Source organism: Rhipicephalus microplus, chromosome 2 (assembly GCF_043290135.1).
Source record: "Rhipicephalus microplus isolate Deutch F79 chromosome 2, USDA_Rmic, whole genome shotgun sequence".
Classification (NCBI taxonomy): domain Eukaryota; kingdom Metazoa; phylum Arthropoda; class Arachnida; order Ixodida; family Ixodidae; genus Rhipicephalus; species Rhipicephalus microplus.
The window spans coordinates 37,751,427-37,771,206 of record NC_134701.1 but is presented as its reverse complement, the minus strand read 5'-3'; the positions used below and the strand labels follow the sequence as shown (position 1 = coordinate 37,771,206).

The following is a 19,780-nucleotide window of genomic DNA, read 5'->3' as shown; positions in this document are numbered from 1 at the left end:
TGTTTTTATATATACAGATACGTATACATATATGGGGAGTGACAGTGACGCCGACACCGGCGGCAAAATCTAGCGAAGAGTGTTTATATAATTGCTATCGCATAAAAGTGTTGCATTGTCCTTTAAACTTTGAAGAGAGGCTTTGTGGCAGTACGAGCTTCTTCTAGCTAGGGGCTTTCACTATTTAGCCTCCTTACGCTGCAGTGAAGCCACCTTCACAGAAAGATTACATGCGGAGTAATATAAAACTATTCGCTCATTGCAAATACTTCGAAATCGTCAATAATTTAAATTCTAGTCGAAGTACATTGGAATGTGGTACTATTCATTTGAATATTCAAAGCATTCGAATATTCGCTCAAGCCTACTTATTTGTGATGGTTAATACAACACATTTAGCATAATTAACACACATCTGCCACATATCCCACCACTTCAGTGTATGATTGAGGTCATATTTACTTGGTGATCATGTGAATTCACAACAGAATATAAAACGCAGTCATAAGCATACAATAAAAGTCTCGAATTACAGCTATCACTGATGTAATTTACAAACAGCAGAAAAAGCAAGGGTCCCAGTAAAGAACAGCTGATACAACTGGTAGAAATTTGGAAGGAAGTTCATTTTACACATACTTCTGCCGAAATGTCTGGTATGCTTGTAGCCAATTATAAAGTTGATTAATTTTTAGTATTCCGCAAATCTTAATTCCTGGTTTTTTGAGGGAGATTTTATCGACCGCCTTGGTGAAGTCCAAAAATAATGTATCAATGTGACTTCGGTCATTTATAGTGGAAGCAAAATCATGAACTGCTTCGACAAGTTGCGTTATAGTTGAAAACCTCGCTTAAAACCATGCTGAGCGGGTGACAGAATAGAGTGTTCATCAAGAAAATAAGTGATGTGTTCATGAATCGTGTTCTGATAACTTACAGCAAGAACAGGTTAGAGCAATAGGATGATAATTATTTTCAAGTTGTTTGTCGCCACTTTTAAATAAAGGCCTTGTTTTTGACAGTTTCCAGTCATATGGCAACATGCTTGAAGATAGAGATGCACTTAATATAAGTGTTAGAAATTTCGACGACCATTCTGCATATTTTTTTAAAAAGAATTTGGTATTTCATCAGGTCCAGAGAACTTTCTCTCGTCTAAATTTATCCGAAGGTTAAATACTCTCGTTTCATCTATTTCCAAATCACCAATGGCAGGATGGCAGGCAAAGCTTTAAATGCAGAGATGATGTTTCAGGTGATATGTATCTCCGAAACTTAGCATGTGATTCTTTTAATAGCCTTCTTAAACCAACATTGTAAAAAGTGTGCCTCTCATGATGAATTTCAGTTTTAAGCCTTAAAGAGAACAACTTGATTTCAGCACGCAGGAAATCACTGTTGCACTTATTCTTTTGCTTTTTATGACGGTTGATATTTCTTTTCAGATGAATAATATTTCTAGTGATCCATGGATTGCTCACATAGGTTTTTCTAAGCTTAAACGGGACGACGAGCTGTATATACAAGCATGCACAGTGTTTTTGAACTTTAACTACATCGCATTTACGTTATCAGAATGGTTTGGTGTGCTTGAAATAGTTCATTGAAAGGTAGTTCTAATCTATCTACCGTATAAACCCGACTATAGGACAAGTGGGAATATAGGTCGACCCCCAAGTTCAGGTTACCGAAAAAGAAAAAAAAAGAAAACAACCCAAAACTGCTGAACCACATTTATTTGCGAATTGAACGCACCGCACCCCGATCGTCGGAGCTCACCTCAACCACCATCGCAACTGCTCCTGTTCGTCCGACGAAGCACCACTGTCTTCTGAAGGCGAGAGTTTGTCGCTGGCCGCCTCCCACAGTGCGTCGTCTTCAGTGCTATCCAGCGAGTTGCTGATGCAACCTTTCTTGAAAGCATTTTCCACCATGGAATCCGGCAAAGAACACCAGGCAGAAAGCACCCATGCACAAACAGTCACAAGCGGAGGCCTCTATAAGCGGCCCATCGGTGTCTTGGGGTTGTCGCCGGACATCCACTCTTGGTATTCCAGCCGCACTCGGTCCTTGAATGGCTTGTTTAGCACAACGTCAAACGGCTCGAGGCTGGACGTCACACCACTTGGTATCACGGCGAGGTCCGTTTTCCCGTTGCCGAGTGCGCATTTAACTGCGTTAGTTAAGTGGCCACGATACGCATCCAACACCAGCATGTTGCGAAGACGCAGCAGTGTGCCTGGCCGACGGTTCCACACCACTCTTATCCATTTGAGCATCATGGCCTCGTCCATGTATCCCTTTTTGTTGACGCAAATGACAACACCGGGCGGGAATACTTCCTTTGGCATTGTCTTGCGTTTGAAAATGATGAAGGGCGGAAGCTTTCTACTATTTGCCGTGCATGCCAGCATGGCGGTGAAGCGCGAGTGCTCGTTGCCAGTGGACAACAGCTTCGCATCCTTGGCGCTGCGCTGCCTGATCGTGGTCGACGAAGGCATGTCGAACCACATGGGGGTCTCATCGGCGTTGCCGATCTGCCCCATCATGTAGTCGTTTTGCTCCCGAAGCCGGTTCACGAAGTGCCGAAAGTTTATGAGCTTGTCCTCGAACTCCTCCGGCAACTTTTGACAGATGGATGTGCACCGCCAGAGATAAAATCTTTTGCGTCGCATAAATCGAAGAGTTTTGGTGCACGAAACTCTTCTCTCGTGAGCCCAGCTTCTCGAGCGAGTTCCACGGCTTTCTTGCGAACGGTATCCACGGTCACTGGCAGCGAGCGCGCACGAACTTCCCGCGCAAAGTCCACTAGCTTATCCTCCAGCTGCGGATGAACGACCCTTCGTCCACAAAACGACATTTTTTTGCGCATTGCACATCTGCAGCTTCCCTTCCTGCGCCCTCCAATAGCGCATGCTTTTTTCCGATACACCAAAGCGGCGCTGAACAGCCATATTCCCGTTCACTTCTGCGAACTCAACAACATCTAGTTTTAACGCAGCTGAGTACTGCCTTCTCGCACCGCTACTCATATTCAGTGAACGAAAAAAAAAAAAAAAGACCACTAACAATTCAGCGCTATGTCAAGCAGAGCAAAAACTCGGAACAGATTGGAAGCAAATCACGAACACAAAGAAAACAGACGGAGAAAAAAAACAACAACCTGCGATTAGATTTGGATGCGGATATGGCCGCGTCCGGCTTTTCAAGCACATGCAAGCCACATGTTGCTAGACAGCGTCGCACTTTCGGCTATACACCGCTATATAAGACGAGGGGCGACTTTAGCTTATTATTTTATTGAAAATATCTCGACTTATATTCCAGTTTATGCGGTATAATACTGGTATCAGCTGCCGAAAAAAAAAAACAACAGATACATGAGTTACATTAGTGGACCTTGTTTTTGTAAAGGAACTAAATTGAACTAAGACAGCTTTGTGGATGCGCGTGTACTCTTTGACTAATTGGTTTAAGTCAAAGCAAAATGCGATTTCTATTAGCTCTCTGTTATTAGCAACATCCTTGTTACCAACTGAAAAAGTAGACGAATCAATAGATGGGACATTGAAATCTCCACATAAGACAATGTTGGTATTGCTACTTGTATTGTTTTGCAGGTAGTCTTCAGTGTTGTAGTATTTCTAGATGAGAACCTGGTGGTCTGTAAACGACACCAGCCATCACACAATATTGATCACAGCAAATCTTGCAGAATAAAGCGTCTCATTAAATGGGTCATTCATGGACACAACGTTTAGCTTTTTCTTGATCAATAGCCTAACGTCGCCGCCCCTTTTCTTGCGATCTCGACGGTAAACTTCGAATTCAAGAGGGACAAATTCACTGTCATATATGCCATCATGAAGTCAGGTTTCGCTAACTGCTATCACTTCCGGATCGTGAATGGAAATCAAGTATTCTAAATCTGCAGCTTGTTTACAATACTTCTGCAGTTAACATTCAATAGTTTCAGTGGATACGAACTCTTTCCGTGTCATGAAAGAGCGCGCTTTGTAACAGCTGTTATATCACTATTTTCGCCATTCCACATGTAAAGCTTTCCATTCACTGAAACATTATCAAAAACTAGCCTCACATGTTCCTTGCGGGCTTGTTGACTGGCAGTGCTGTCCCACAATTTATTTTTAATGGTACATTCTTTTTGAGGGAAATCTTTCGTCATGTACTGGTTAGAACCCTTTAGCCAAAAACAGTTCTTCAAGATCAAAACCTTTTCGCAGTAATCAAGACGCTTTGAAATAATCGGTCGAGTTTTGCTAGTAGATTTTTCTCCTAGCCTATGACATCTTTTTATGCCACCTATTGTTATATTCAGTTTACCCTGAAGAAAATCTTTGTTTACTGTGTTAAGAAGCAAGCGATTCCATAGTTTCTTCTTGTAACTCTTCGAGGCCATGAATGATGGTATTGTTGCACCTGCTGCGGTTTTCAAGTTCGTCAACTTTATCTGTGATTTGTAAAAGACTACGCCTACTTAGGACAGGGAATAATTGCAAAGCTGAACCACGAGATCGACGTACCTAGAAAAATAAGAATGGGGCTGAGTATGTTCGGCAAGCACTCTCAAACTATAAATGGTAATCTGCCACTACCTCTTAACAGGAAGGTATGTAACAGATGTATCTTAACGGTACTTACCTAGCAGCAGAACCCTGGAAAACTACAGCGAGGGTTCAGCTTAAACTGAGGACGACGTAGCAAGCGATCGAAAGAAAAATGATAGGGGTAACCTTAAGAGCAGAGTGGGCCAGGGAACAAGCTGGGGATAAGGATATGATAGTTCAAAATCAAGAAGAAGAAATGAACATGAGTTAGGCACGTAGCGTGTAGGCAGGATAACCGCTGGTCATTAAAAAGGCCGTGCAACACTTTTCGAGCATGGTCAGAAAACGCTGCCCATTGGTTGTAGAGGCTCCCGAGAACACGCGAGACAAATATTCTAGTGCAGCACGAGGCCTGGAATTCACAATAAATTGCCAAAGTCAGCTAAAAGAAGTTGCTTTATTTTCTCTTAAGAAATGGCAGAAGACTGCCAAAATCTGCGCATAGAAAGCCATTTATCAGCCATTGGGTCATTTTAACATGGCTCACTCGGTCATTACAAGGAATGCCGCGGGAAGCCACGATTTGTCCACACGTGTGCCCGCAATCACACGAAAAAAAGCCTTGTATTTAAAGAAAAAAAAGAAGAAAACGTGTACAAGGTCACGAGGTGCGTGGGACATATTTTTTTTGTCCCTGCCATCCTTCCCTGCCTAGCCTCCAACACTTTCGCCGGGACGAGAGAAGAAATAACGCTATTGTAGCGTGCACCATTCTTTGTAACTCCTCTCGTACTGAATGGATTCTTAAAATTTTTTCGTAGTTGAATTCGTGAGGCAATATGATTTTTTAGTGAATTTATTTCATGGTTACTGAAAAAAGTGTTTCAGGGTCCCTTTAAGGGTAACTTACTGGATTCCCAGAAAAGGTAAGTGGATGAGGGGGAGACAGAGGCTGTGTTCCAATTCTTAGACGGCATAGTGGACAGTCTACACAGACAGCTTAAAAGACAGCACCGAGCTCATGCTGTCCAAGAAATAGAGCACGTCTGAACGGCTTATATGTGACGAGGTGATCATTCTGGCGAGATCTGATCTATTTGAGCGATTCCCTGAGCGACAATCTTGTTAAGACAGCAAAGTAGCCTGCATAATATTTGTCTACGATGCCGTTTTCTCGGAGCTGCTTATTTTGCGGCTACGTAAAAATGGGAATGGGACTTATGATGGCCGCCGTCCATTTAGCTGTCTATGTAACCATCTACGGTGAGTATTAGAACACACCCAGAAAGTTAGGCAGGTAGATGAGATTGGGAAGTTTGCGGGTATAAAGTGGCAGCATCAAGCACAAGACCAAATTTACTCGTGAAACATGGGAGAGGCCTTTGTCTTAGTCAGGCTGATGATGATGATAGATGCTGAGAAATTTCAGGCCTAGACAAAAAAGTGGTGAAATATTTTCACAATGTTTGGGCAACTGTAACTGGGCTAGTTGTCTTTGAATTTCATGATGATACAGCTCACAGCGCAGGAAAAAATCCATTGACAGAGCACAAACGGGCTATATCAAGGCAGATAGTCCTTTTTTTCTTTGTGTTGGCTCAGTCATCTCACACCGGCTTGCTTCGGTTCTTTGTGTGGTTCATTGGAATACAGCCAGCTGGCGATTGTTACTTTCGTGGGAAAAAAAGATGCTGTCTGTCTTTCAATGACGGAGGAGAGGAGGCATTCACCCTCTTCGCTCCGATAATGTGTGTGGCAATTTGTGGACCATAGCAACCACTGCCAGAGGTGACCCTGTGCCAGTTAGCGCTTGGCCGCAAGAAAGCAGTGGCAGAGCAAATACCTAGTTGGCACTGCAGAGTAAAGGGACCATGCATTTTACATAGTGGGACCCCTAGCTCCCAATGCTATGCATTCTGCCAACAATCTGTACTTGATTGTAGATTAGCCAGGTTCACAAATTAGGGGACCCTAAAACATCATTTATAGGAGTTGAACATGATATCGATATCCTGCTCTTAGTGCGTACTTCAAACACTTAGTGCATGAAACCTTTTCAAACTTGCTATGTACCCTCTATGTGGCCTTAAGCAGGGGTGCAACAGCTGCACCAATTGCGCCAAGCTGCCCCAAAACCACGAAATTGGCTGAAATTCCGCCACGCTGTGCTAAAGTGTCTGACCAGTCTCAAACTTTTCCCAGTCACGCTAAATTCATCGAGAAATAGACGTTACGTTGTCCACTTGTAGTTAGCGTCACAAATCAATCCAGGTGTGCACATACTAACCCTGAACAACGGTGTAAGATGTATACTCATTAGGCCAGGACACTGGCGAGATGCGATTGACCAGACAACGTAACAATGGTGCGTGCTCATCAGTCTGCTAACCACAGTGAATATCTATCGGCGGGGCGACGCAACTTCAAGACATAAATGCGTTGCCGTATGCAGCTACACGTCGCGGGACATATGTGTTTCCTATTCAGCAAACACGGGGGTGTCATGATAGAAACTAGAGCTGGAAGCATATGCTGCTGTCACTGCGCACGAAAAAAAACTACATGCGGCCAACACATATATGGTGCCATCTCTGTGCCAACGGGCGCATGCCGTTGTTATTTTATCTAGTCACACGCACTTTGCAAGCAAGCTGAGATGCTGTGCCCTAAACCTAACCCCACAGGAAAAAAAAAAAGTCGGGGGTGGGGGGGAGGAGGGGTGTAAGGGAAGTGTGGCGGTTCGAAAATTTCATGGCCTTGTTCTAAACTGGTACAGAACACTACTTAGGCCACCTTCGTCGCAGTGAACTGGTGGCCCGTGGAAATGCGTTTAAAAATTTGAAAGGGGCTGTTAGCACTAGTCATGGGACGCCACACAGTTTGTTCAATTTCTCATGTGTGTATGCGCCACATAATTTTGAGTACTGACATGACCGCTGATGTCTAAAAGAGTTACTGGAAATCATTTGGAACACTGTATGATATTTCTGCAGCCATAAAAAGTCAAAGAAAACTGTTGCGAGTTGTTTTTTCCGTCACCTCTACTCCTCACGTTTACGAATCTCCCAAATCTCAGTTTCCAGCTTCGCAGATCCACATTTCGATCCTCAAAGCCTGTCACTGCCAATGTGGGCTTTATCGATTATTTGTTGAGGGCGGTAGATCAAATAATTACTTTTATTGAAGTAACAGTACACATTGACTCTACATGATTTATGAGATGTTAAATGATTTGTACATATTTTTTATACTGCTTTGAATTTCACCTTTCATGCCAAGAAAGTTAATGTTTTTTTGGCATAACCTGCCCCAAACTTGGATTTTAGTGCTCTAAAGATAACATTGCACTGCTACGAAAATTACTCCAAATTCTATTTCGGCTGTTGCACGGCGGCTTAAGGGAATAGGAGCAGTAGTGTGTGTGCCTTTTGTTGTGGGTGACCGGCTTTAAACCACGAAGCCATTATGATAATCGCATGTTCTGACGCCCGCTGGCTATGGGCACGTGTACCACGCATCATTACTGCTATAGGTAATCTTGCATTGTGAAGCACTATGAAGGACTACTGTGTTTGTAAAGCACGAGAGCTACTCCCACTGCTTTTCCAAGCAGAGGAAGTTATTTTCACTGTTATTCACAAGCAGACGAAGGGCCATGTGGTAGAACAGCCGATAACTACGCAAATGACCCGGATTCGATCCCCACTCGGATCCAGACAACCCGGGTTCGGCCCCCCTGTGACCCAGGACTTTTGAATGATTTATTTTATTTGCGTCGTTTTCTATTTATCGGTAAAAAGAAAAAATGATAAGAAGAAGAAGGAAGAAAATGAAGTCACACTGCCGCCAACTGACACACTGATCGAACTAAGCCTAAAAGCTAAGCCTAAATGCTTGAGCTTGAGTGTGCATGTTTGATGCACGGCGGCACATTTTTGCGTTGTCACGCATATTTGCAACAGTTTGAGGGGGGATATGGGACCCGATAGTGAAATATACTAGTATTAGGCCTAGAGATATGATTTTTTTCAGGGAATATTCAGCTTTGTACACTGATTGAAAATATGTAGTTACATTTTCTTTACATCAACCCAAAAAATGTTACTATTCTAATTTTATGAATTTGGAATGGGACTTGCATAAAAAAGTAACGCATCAAAAAGCTATAATTGAATCTGTATATTGCTGAGTGTTCAAATCGTGCAAATATGCAATTTCATGCTGGTATCTAAATTTTACCCAAAGTTACGAAGTTTTTATGTCGCAGTCTCTTAGCTCTGAATTTTCACTGGTGATTTCTGAAAAATTTCAAAATTTTACAATGTCCTTGAACATTTTATCAGGTTTTCTTGCACACTTCAATATCATAGCATTGAAACAAAAGAAAAAGATTAAGAAAATCAAATCAGTATAAGCGACACAGTGCTCATCCCAAAATTCAAAACGTGCCAAAATCTGTATCGTAAAAAGCGCAAAAAACTGAGAAAGTTGTGAAAATGAAAATTTCATGCATGAAAGCCACAGTACTTGTATTCACAATCACTTGGAAAGCCCCCTGCGGAGTAGTCTGAAGCAGGCTTTTGCTTGTGCTTCTTCTTTGCAACTGCCTGGATCGCCGCTGAAGATGCACGTTTCCTTTCCGAGCCGACAGCACGGCGATAGTCTTTATCAACCACCCGCTGGTTATCTGTGCATGTTTGATCTAGCTGTAGTTCACGCAAAATAAGCGAACCAGATTCCTTGTTCTCCAAGTTTAAATGCATAACAGCATCTGCCATGGCAGTCTCAACTGCAAACAATGACGTGTTCTTGACCTTCGGTGAGAGGCTCAAAATGACCGAATTCAAAGCCTCATTCGCATTCTGCGCCTTCCCTCTGGCGCATCTCTGCAGGAGTTTCTTGTCGGACAAGCGTTCATAAGCAGGACGCAGTGCATTGCTCACAGCCTCTGGCAAATTGTACTTGCTTTTGGATGGTCTCATTCCTTGCCATGGCTGCATTATGCTTGCACCAAGACTCGGAGCCGTGTGGACAGAAGCTGTGGTTTGATTTCTCGTCAGTGGATGTCACATGATGATACGTGGCCTACACAGCCTTGTGCATCTCATCCACATTCCCAGAATGGGATTTTAAAGCCCAGCCGTAATAACTTGTCCATTTTGGGATGAGGTCACTCGTGAGGTGGCCCTGATGCCCTCGCTGCTGTCCCCTTTGTGCTTCTGGACGAAGTTCCAAAGTTCAGTCCCCATGCACTTCTGCACATGGTTCGAGCAGTCTTCTTTTTCAACAATTATGAAGCCATACACCTTAGCTTCTTTGACAGCACTGTACGACGGGCTGTCATCATCACAAAGCATGGTGGTGTACCCAAGGCCATGAAGCGAAAGGGAGCGCTGAAATAAAATCATTGCTGCCTCTACTTCCATTTGGCCAGCCTTGCATGAGGTATTTTTCTGGCATCAATGTTTTGCTTTCCATTCAGAGTATTCTGGGCTCTCGGGTTTTGTACCACATTCACAGCCGAGGCAAAAATTAGAAAGCACAGCATAGTCTAGCACATGACCTGGAAAAACTTCTGTCACAGTGGCTATTCCAATGTGAGAGGTGTGTCTTCTTGTGTGCCAGCTCCTATCAAAAGAGACAGCAATATCTGCGTTGTTGCCGAAATTGAGGTCCTTGTAGAGGCACTTTACCACTGTGGCACACTTATTAAAATGTTTGGCACAAACTCTCATTGCTGCTGGCTGAAGCTTCATTTTCAAGTACTCTTGGTACGTTTTCATGTGAAGGCCTTGACGTGAAACACTGATAGCGGCAAAGATGTCAGTCACAGCTGTCTGATCATTCCAAGTGCTCTGAACCGCATGCGCGTTGCGAACATCGATTTCAAACGGGTTGCAGTTACTGCTGCCACCAACCGGTCACGAGCTCCATTTCGAACCAACTTCTCCGCAGTTGCTGCAGTGAAGCTTCAGTTTAACGGCTATGTCGTACTCACGCGCGTCGCGCTCTATGGTCAACATACCACGGCACACTCCGCAAGCGGAATGATCAATTAGTGAACTGTTCACGTCGAGGTCAACCATGGTATACGTCGGGGCCAACGAACTTTCGGTGCCGCGCTGACTCGCGAGAACACTCATTTTGCGATCGGTTGCCGAGACCGAGGAAAGTTCCGCTGCTTTTTGCTGGGTTGACGCTCGATGAGGTCAGCTGATGTCAAAAATGTCGCATTTATCCTCGCAGCTCGATCGCGAATACTTAAAGTACAACAGGCAGCTGCCGCAGTCCCGCCATGCTTTCTCCGGCTACGAGATCTGCTGCAGCAGCATTCTCTGCTGTCTTAATCACAAGCGGCCGCGTTATTTCCTGGCGCCTTGTTGAAGTATTACCGCAGTCAGCTGATTCCGACGGCACCGCAGTCACCGTCGCGATCGCTTGTGTAGCAACGCCGCTTCGTCGCGGAATCCGTTGCACTCTTCCGCCGAGATCTGCAGATACCTTCCTCCGCAGTTGCGATGATTTATGGCACTCTGAGCACGTGTCTCCACTGGTAGAAGTTGTAGCGATCGAAGGCTGCCTTTGTGTCGGTCTGCTGCATCGCGGCGACTGCCGGTCACCTGTCCCGCTCAGCTCTGCCGGGGTAGCCTGCGCTGGCTGCGATGACTCCTTGGGCTGCACAGCACATTTTTTCCGTAGCTTGCCGAATTTGTGAAGTGTGCGGAACTTTCGAGCACAATTTGGCATCTCGATTCGATCGCAAAACTACTAAACTTCCGAAATGGCAGTGACAATGCGCGTGTTTGCGTGATCACCAGTGTTGTCAGTCCCCGCGTTCTAATCACAAGCTGCTGTTTACTCACGTGACTGCTATGGACCAATGATACCACACGGTTTCGTCGCTTGTTTTTGCCTGGTAACGCAGACTGGCTGCAGCAATGAAGGTTCTTTCCTGGCAGGAAAGCGAGCTGAACAGAAGCTCTTTCAAACCAGACTAAGATGGCCACGATCTGATGAGTGGTTAGCGCGATCCGAGCAAGGCAAAAGGGGGCTGTTTTCGGAGTTTTCGTAAGCGAAACCAAGTGCTGGGATGAATAAACACGACATTTGTTGGCTCATCAGCGCGTCATTTTCGAGTTGATTTTTTGCTGGCAGGTGCGGGATGATATGAAAATAACGAAAATCACGAAACTGACAAAATCTATTTTTTTTACTTTTTCGTCGCCAAGACCCGTGTCCCCCCCTTAAAGGAGATTATGGTGACACCATGGAAACCTTCGTCACTAGAAAGATGCAAAAACACGGTTCGGTGCGTCTCATTAGTCAAACTCTGTGTTTTTTCTACTGAAGCTGATATTGTTATCCAAATTCTAGTTTTAAAGGCTTTTTTTCGAGGAGTTCGGAGCAATTTTCGTGACTTTTATCCGTTTGGAGCAGCTTGGCACAGGAAAACGGAAATGTATCAAAACTGTGCTATATACGCAGCTGTCTCACCCTTGCTTGCATCATCTGCATTGCTGTGCAGGCTAGCAAGACTTGACTGAATGCAGGAACAGCGCAACCTAGAAGTAGTTACTTAGTAACTGCGGAAGCGAAAAAAACAAGGACAGAAAAGAGCGCTCTTTTCTGTCCTTGTTTTTTTCGCTTCCGTAGTTAACCTCTAGGTTGCGCTGTTCCTGCATTTTAGTTTTCGCTGTTCCACACTTTTCGCTGCAGTCAAGAAAATATTGCTCGCTAACTGGCAGCTTACAAAATAGTTGCTGCGCATATGCAAGCAACTTTGTTTTCCATAAACTTGTCAATGGGCTTTCTTTAAGTTCTGAACAGCGCCTACATGGGGGTCACTGAAATCTAAATCGGGGGCTTGGTGTTTTTTGTGATAATTTGCAAACGGTGCCAGGTGCCCCTCAATTTGCACCTGTTGGCATCCTTGCAATGTTTATCTGTTCGGCCTTGTGACCCGCAAAAAACATAGCGCGCGTAAAGTCATCAGCACTTCGCATGCACAGGCTACTCTCTCGAAAAGGTTCATTGTTATTCTGTCGTCCAAACTGTGTTGCGTGAAAAAGTAAAACGCACGTACACTGCCACGTAATCGTTCCCTCTCCTCAAGGGAAAGCAGACTTCCAGGTAATGAGTCTGAAAAATAGGAGAAGGAAAGGTCAGCTTCTGTGTATAATTGAAAATTGCTTCTACAGTCCCCTCGCTACAAAGGCGAGCAAACAAGCAAGTCCTGGAATTCTCTGCAGAATAGGCTTAATTCCTCGTTATGCGATAAGCTTTCTTTCTGTCACTCCCTCTCTTCTATTTATATTATTTTTTTTTTCAGCATCCTCTTCGGTTACTATGTGCATTGAAGAGGCACCACTTGTTTAGAGGCATTACTTTTGACAAACGCATAGTTTTTTTTGCAGATGGCGCCAACACCATAAATTGTGAGATTATTTTTTTAAGATCATTTGTTTCAAGCACTACTTCGTAAGCTTAGTGAGCACTGGTAATTACAAGACATGACATGTGTAATGTGCGATGTTTGTTGTGAATCAGCTTGTAAAATACAAATGAAAGTAAATTTGCACAAACGTTGCAAGCAAGAAAATGAGCTAAATTCACTGCTGTCCTAGAAATTTTCTAATTAAGACAATCTTCTCTTGATAGAAATTAAGGGAAGGCTTGATGCTTAAATATTGAAGATTTCAGAGTTTCAGCTTGGATAGTTTTGTCCCTTTGTCTGTAATGCCTGAACATGTCGAGCCATAAAGTGCCGAATTCTAGTTGTAATAATTCATGAACTTCGCGTAGACATTAAGTACATTGTAGCCTGGAAAACCATTCAATATTGTTCAACACACAAAAAAAAGAAAAAAGTTATTTACTCATAAACTTGCATTGTTTTGCCCATTTTATTGGAGTCTGCATCACTTCGGTAGCTTTACTGGCAATCTGGCCTCATCGACACCTTGCATAATGCTTTAAGAGTCTCAGCAAATTTCATTAGGGTATGTTGAAGAGTTCTGCCGCACTGCCAGTACAACGAAGGTTTGTACAACAAAAATGCTGGTTTTACTCGCCTTCTATTCATTGCTATGCAGTACCGCCTCCGAGCAAGCAACAATTCTAGCTGTCATTAGAAAGTGGAGAATGTAAGCTTTCTAATGCGATACAATTCAAATCAATATGATGAGCGCAGTAAGTGTAGTGCCTCAGCAAACAATGACTGAAATGCAGAGCTGAAGCTGCCGGAGTAGGCCCTCCACCTTAAAGTTCACAGTTGCTGCTCTCAGTTGCTGCTCTCTTAAATTTCACAGTTGCCACGTGTGACGGGTATTATTTAGACACACATCAAGCGGCTGCAACCGCTTGGTGCAGAGTCGCTTTACTGAGTCGGTCAGGTGACATCGAAACCCATCGAGCACGAGCATCAGAAGGGAGCCCTAGTAGTGCTCTAGGCCGTCCACACCACACTTAGTTTATCCAGTCAAGCACTATCGATTCGTTCATCCACCCGTTACCCTGACAGCGTAAGACAACATTTTTTAAGAGCTTCTCTCCCTTCAGCAGAGTCTTTCATTTGAACACCATTTAGAATGGTAGTTTTGGATCGTCTGCAGCACAAGACAACATTACAGTAACCCGCGTTTTTTTGTTCCCAGTCGATCGTACAATAACTTGCCTGGAGCCTTTCTGATGCACCGTCAGTGCCAAGGGCATATCCAGGTAGACCGGGGTTCGATCCCCGTTGCCAGTCTGGCCCAGCTCGAAGGGGACAACCTTTCGAAATTCAATTACATACTTTTCGAACTTTACAGCGTCCTCTTCATTAACTTTTTAGTAGCTTCTGCGAGATCAACGTACGCCGACATGGGGAGAACCCAGCGCTGCACATGAACAGAGACACCCAATGCTTGCTCGCTTTAAAATCCTTCGCCTGAATACCTGTGTCTCTGGCGATCTCTCTTGCCTTCGCTTGTAGCAGCTCAATATTAACAGGGAGATGTGAAGCTCACTGCTCCGGCACAAAGTGTGCGAGTTATCGTTCTATGTCAGGGCACACTCGTCAGGAAATACTCCATTTTTTTGGTCTGCAGAAACTGTTTCGCTGGCCGCTGCAAGTAAAGATGGTGCCCTTCTGCTTAAGCCAGCCGCCAATACTCTGCTCGTCGGCTCGGAACTGTCGCTCTGCGGCACAGTTGCTTAGGGTTTCGGCAGTAGCGATAACTTTCCTTTTTAAAATCAGCTGAGTACTTCCTGCACGGTGCTGACATGGCGTAAAATCACAGGAGCAAAATCGTGGCCGTCCTTATGGGCGTCAAGTTGAAGCAAAGGCCACTGACCACTGTTGCATGCGTTAGTCAGTAAGACTGACGCTTGCTACTGCCGCTAACACTACGTAGCACCTAGCGCAGAATCGCATAAACACCTGATGATAATGATAGCACCGTGCTGTGTCGAAACCAAAACTGAATTTCGGCCGAAAATTCTTGGGACCTGCATTTAGTACGGGGCCGAAATTTCGTACCCTAATATCTAGGAAAAAATCCCAGGCTCTACCTGGGCTTTTACGGTAATAACTTGTGAAGAAAAAGAACCTTTATATATCTGCTTCGAATCGTCTTAGGGGAATGCAGTTTTGGGACAGTGCGAGTCCCTAATGTTCTTTGTCATAGCTGTCATAGCGTTTGTCTACTGTGTCTGCTGATAACCATATTGGTGTACTTTGAATGTTATTTCATAAAGCACAATTTTATTGAATGAGTATTACATTTATTTGCAACAAAAGTAGCCGCTGAACAAGCTGTTCCAGAATGCCTAATGGCATGATGTCAATATTTTTGCATCATCCAGTGAAATAAGGAGTGCTCAAAAAGTATTGGCTTCATGAGATTTTCTATGTATCTAAATATTTCTAGCTTCCTGACAAGAACCCAAAAGTAATTATTCATGTTCTTGATTATAAATTAAACTTGCTTCACCAGTGTACTCCAGGATGTGAAGTTAGCTGCTCTATAGTGCTTCCAGATTCAAGATTACCTGTTTCAAAGCACTGCAAAACGAAAACTTTTGCAGCTCCAAAGTGCTCTAAAATGAGAATTTTTCTGCTCCAAACATTGCTCCTTATCAGAAGACCTTTGTAGCATCACTGTAATATGCATGTTACTGTGGGCATTGTTATGCAACTGTAAAGAATTGTTTATATAAAACATGTGGTGCTGTTTAACGTGTGTCTGTAAATATATTTGCACATATCTGTAGTGCCACTTTGTAAAATTTTGCTTAATAAAAAGTTACAAAACGTTCACCTTCTATTCGCAAGATATCGATCCCAAAGGTACGTGGGATTGGCCGATTTTTTTTTTTTTTGTCTTCTTTTGGGCTTGACCTGTGCACTTTTAACTTTTCAGTGTGTCTCATGCCTTCTCCTGGAAATTCCTGAAGCCCCACATAGTGGTAAGTGTGTGCATGCATTTATTTCCACTGTTCATTCATCATAGTCCACTGCTGAACAGAGCGCATATAAACTTACATTTCTTTAGCTGAGTATACAAGCAATGCCATCACGTGTCACCGTACATCGAGGATCGCCATCTGAAATAGGTTGCCTATGAGAGTTGTGCGAATAGTAAAATTTTATTGAGGTGTCAGTGCGAATTGAGTCAAATATTTCTAGAAGATTTTTCCAATGCTTCAAAGTCACTTTGCTGACAAAAAGTTGGAGAAGATTCCTAAGCATATTCTTATATGATAGCAAGAGAAGTGTTTATTTTTGCTAGGATGATGAAGTGTTGGTGTAGTGGTGTTTCACTGTTGACTTACCAAGAATGAAGCAATGCAGGGGCTGAGTTGTACTCGTGTATGTGGTTTGGTGCAACCAAAGTGACACCGACAACGCTTAAAGGGACACTAAAGAGAAACACTGGCTTAGTTTAGATCGATAAGCTGCACTCTGAGAACTGTACTGCCATAAGTCCCAATGTCATAAGTTCATTATTAGCGGAGAAAGTCGAGGTTGAAGTTTCAGTTTTAAAATTCGTGCCGAAATTTCTGCACGTGTCATAATAAATTTCAAAATGTACTTATTGTATTTTCGCGACATTGGCTCTTCGAAAATTAACCGAAACTTCGTATGTTAGCTGTATGGCACCCACAGATGACATGTACTTTATTTTTATCGAGTAGAAGCTATGCAGGATCCAGTATACACCTTCACAATTTACTACATTGTGAATGCACAAATTTTGTGTTTGGTGTAGGAACTTCATGGTGGGGTCTCCGCCCACATTTTCTTTTCGTGCATTTTCTAGCTTATCAAGTGTCGTGTCACGGTCAAAGTGGTGTTTTCAAGATTGTGATATTGTACTTCAAAATTGTTATGCTCTTTAGTGTACCTTTAACGCAGATGCTATTTGCTCAACATCTCATCTTCTTTCAACTTCTTTTGGCAGCCCAACTGATGTAGCGGACAAGGGTGTGCTCTTTTCGAGTCGAGAGTTCCAAAGTTGCCTCTAAGACATTTAAGATATAAGAACATATGAAATTTTGGATGCTAAAAATTTCTGACGTACAATTTTTCAGACTTCCTACTTAAATTTCATGTTCAGAACAGCATTGAGCTCCCACCTCTGCCACATCTGTCATCTCTATGTTAGAACCAGTGTTTTCTTGACTCAAATCATTTTCCATTGTAGCAGTGCCTGCAGGCCAAACAACCAAACATTCTTCTCCTGTGGCCCCATTCTCCCCTTGCGTGAGGCCTCCTTACAGCCAAGTACCGACGGAGGAAGCAAGCGTACTCTGAAAGCTCCTTTCACCCATCCTCTTGGGAGGAATGGTTGTTGTGCCCTTGCGTTCAAGAATATCGAATATAACCTTTGCTTTCAAGTGTCTATTCTGTAAATGAAATTGGGTCACCCCATCACTTCCAAATTAAGATGTGCATACGCTTTCTTCAAAGTGGGACTACTAAATGTGAAAAGCCACTGTAGTCAAGCGCAAAACGTGATGCAGTCTAGCGACGCTTAAACGCCCGCGTATTTAAACGCTACAGTGGTTAGAAAGGTTTTCTTTGTGTCGTGAACGAGTCAGTGAGGCTAAAAGAGTTTAAAATACAGCCTCGAGAAGGCGCAGCCGCTTATATATTTTAAATGAGAAAAAAAGAGGTCTGGGGACTATGCAGGTTGGTTAGCGTCTTCAAAACTCCACATGCACCCTGTCGTTAACCTTCACTCCTCAAGCACTAGCAACGGACAGCGCCGCCGCTGGGGAAAGTCGGACGTTCACGACACTAGTAAAACCATCATGTGGGCTAGCTGTGAGGATAAGCACTTGTTCAGGGCTAGGAGCGGACCTAAGGTTGCACGAAGGTAGCCCCAAAGCAACCTTAAGCTGAGGAAGCACCAAGGAAGCCTTTACCGAGGGTGCGTCAGTGGAAAAGCTTTCAGAGTGACGTAAGACGGCCTCATCAAAATAAAAGCAACCTTATGGGCAGTACCAGCGCACAAACTCATGGGACAAAGAGAAGGGACACAAACAAGTGTCCTTCTCTTCGTCCCGTGAGTTTGTGCACTGGTACTGCCCATAGTACATCACCAGCTAGCCCAACTACCGGTCCTGAAAGCTTCCTTACTAAGAAAAGAAACAACCATTTTTTGGCCCTAAGTTTTCTGGATGGATACACTTTAAGCCAAGACCCCCTTCTTTAGAAGTTAGCTTGATAAAATATTTTAGAGCACTAAATTTAATGAGGCTCATTAGGCTTTGAATAATGAAATTAACATAGTTATTACAAATTTTAAAAATAGAGAAAATGGTTTTGTCCTGACCTGAGAAATTTATTCATGTTCGAAAATCGGATGGAAATTTAATAGTTTGATTTCAGATCATGTGATTTCAAAAGAAAGGGCTTTGAAAGTTTCGTTCATATATCTTAGTTTAAAATGAGCTTGCAGATTTGAGTTGTATCCTTTGCCACTTTGCCTCATTTTGTCCCTGGAAGGGCGCACGCTTAGTCCAATTGTAGCTCGCAAAAAGACAGTGGAAACTTTAAAACCTGTGGGAATTGAGGCTAGCCCGCCCTCATTGCGCGGGCTTACCTATTTCTGCTGTTCTCATATCCTGACATGACTGCCCTCCTCCGCGGTTTGTCGCACTGAGGGAGCGAAGGTGACGGTTAACCCCTCTCACCCGGTATTGGATGTCGGCTGTGCGCGAAGTCCCTCGAGGCGTCTCGCGAGCGTGGGAGCGAGTCAGAATTTTTTTGGAACGACTAGGGTGAAAATGCATTTCTTTCCCGTTCATCGCCTCCTAATGTTCGGGGCTCGTCAGACTTCACGAATGGCGCCTTGCGCCCGAGGTGAATTCTCACCTTTCATTACCACTTTCGAACGCTAGGTCGAAGAGCGGTGCAGTGTTTTTGTGCGTGATCGTACTACGCCGACTCATAGCGCTCGAAGTTAACGCGAGCGGAGTCTTTTTGCCCTTGCTCAAGCGACTGCGTACTCTTTGTCTCGGTGTCCCCGTGAACAACTTTTTCCCACAGAGACGTGCTCGCGACATCCTTTGCAGTACGTCTCGTCCGTGGCGTCGATCAGCCTATTTGCTTTCCCGCCGCGACCGTTGCAACGGGCTCTGCACTGAGTTTTGGTGTCGCCGCAAATAATTAGTGTTGTGACCTGCTGAGAGCAATACCGTGTTCTTACCACCCTGTTCTCTGTGCCATGGCTGTCCCAACGCGTACGTGCAGAAGCAACGGTTAACGCTTGACCTGCGGCTCGCTAAGACCGAACCCACGCTAGTGACCGTACTTCTTCGGAATACACTTATACCTCTACATACCTTTCCGAGCCTCCCCGATTCATAAGCAAATCATGCTTTGTCTGCGCCAACACCACTTCTGCCAAATGCTATGAAAAAAAAAAATGTGGCGGAATTCATTAACAAAATCAAGGTGGCCCTGATTGGTTTAACTGCGCGGGAATGGTAATGGTTTGAAATCGGGCTTTTTTTGGTTGCAGTAAAGCTTTCACTTGGTTTGGCTGATGCATTCTTGAACACATATTTGGGTTCTGCGAATAAATGTCCTCCTTCGTCCATTTTTTTTTTTTTTCACGTAACCGAAATACACTCAAACCTCGTTGTAACGAAGTTGAAGGGCAGCCACAATTATTTCGTTATATCCATTACTTTTTAATATCGATTATAACAGTTTGTGGCAA

General features: G+C 43.8%; 1 protein-coding gene across 5 annotated transcripts in view; it reads left to right on the top strand.

The window, feature by feature from the left end:
* msk (importin-7 msk) overlaps positions 1–19,780 on the top strand; it is a 340,833-nt gene that overhangs the window by 130,363 nt on the left and 190,690 nt on the right. For all 5 annotated transcript variants that reach the window (XM_075886387.1, XM_075886384.1, XM_075886385.1 and 2 more), the window contains exon 6: positions 15,971–16,016. In XM_075886387.1, coding sequence (XP_075742502.1) covers positions 15,971–16,016 — 46 coding nt within the window. The remainder of the gene's footprint in view (positions 1–15,970; positions 16,017–19,780) is intronic.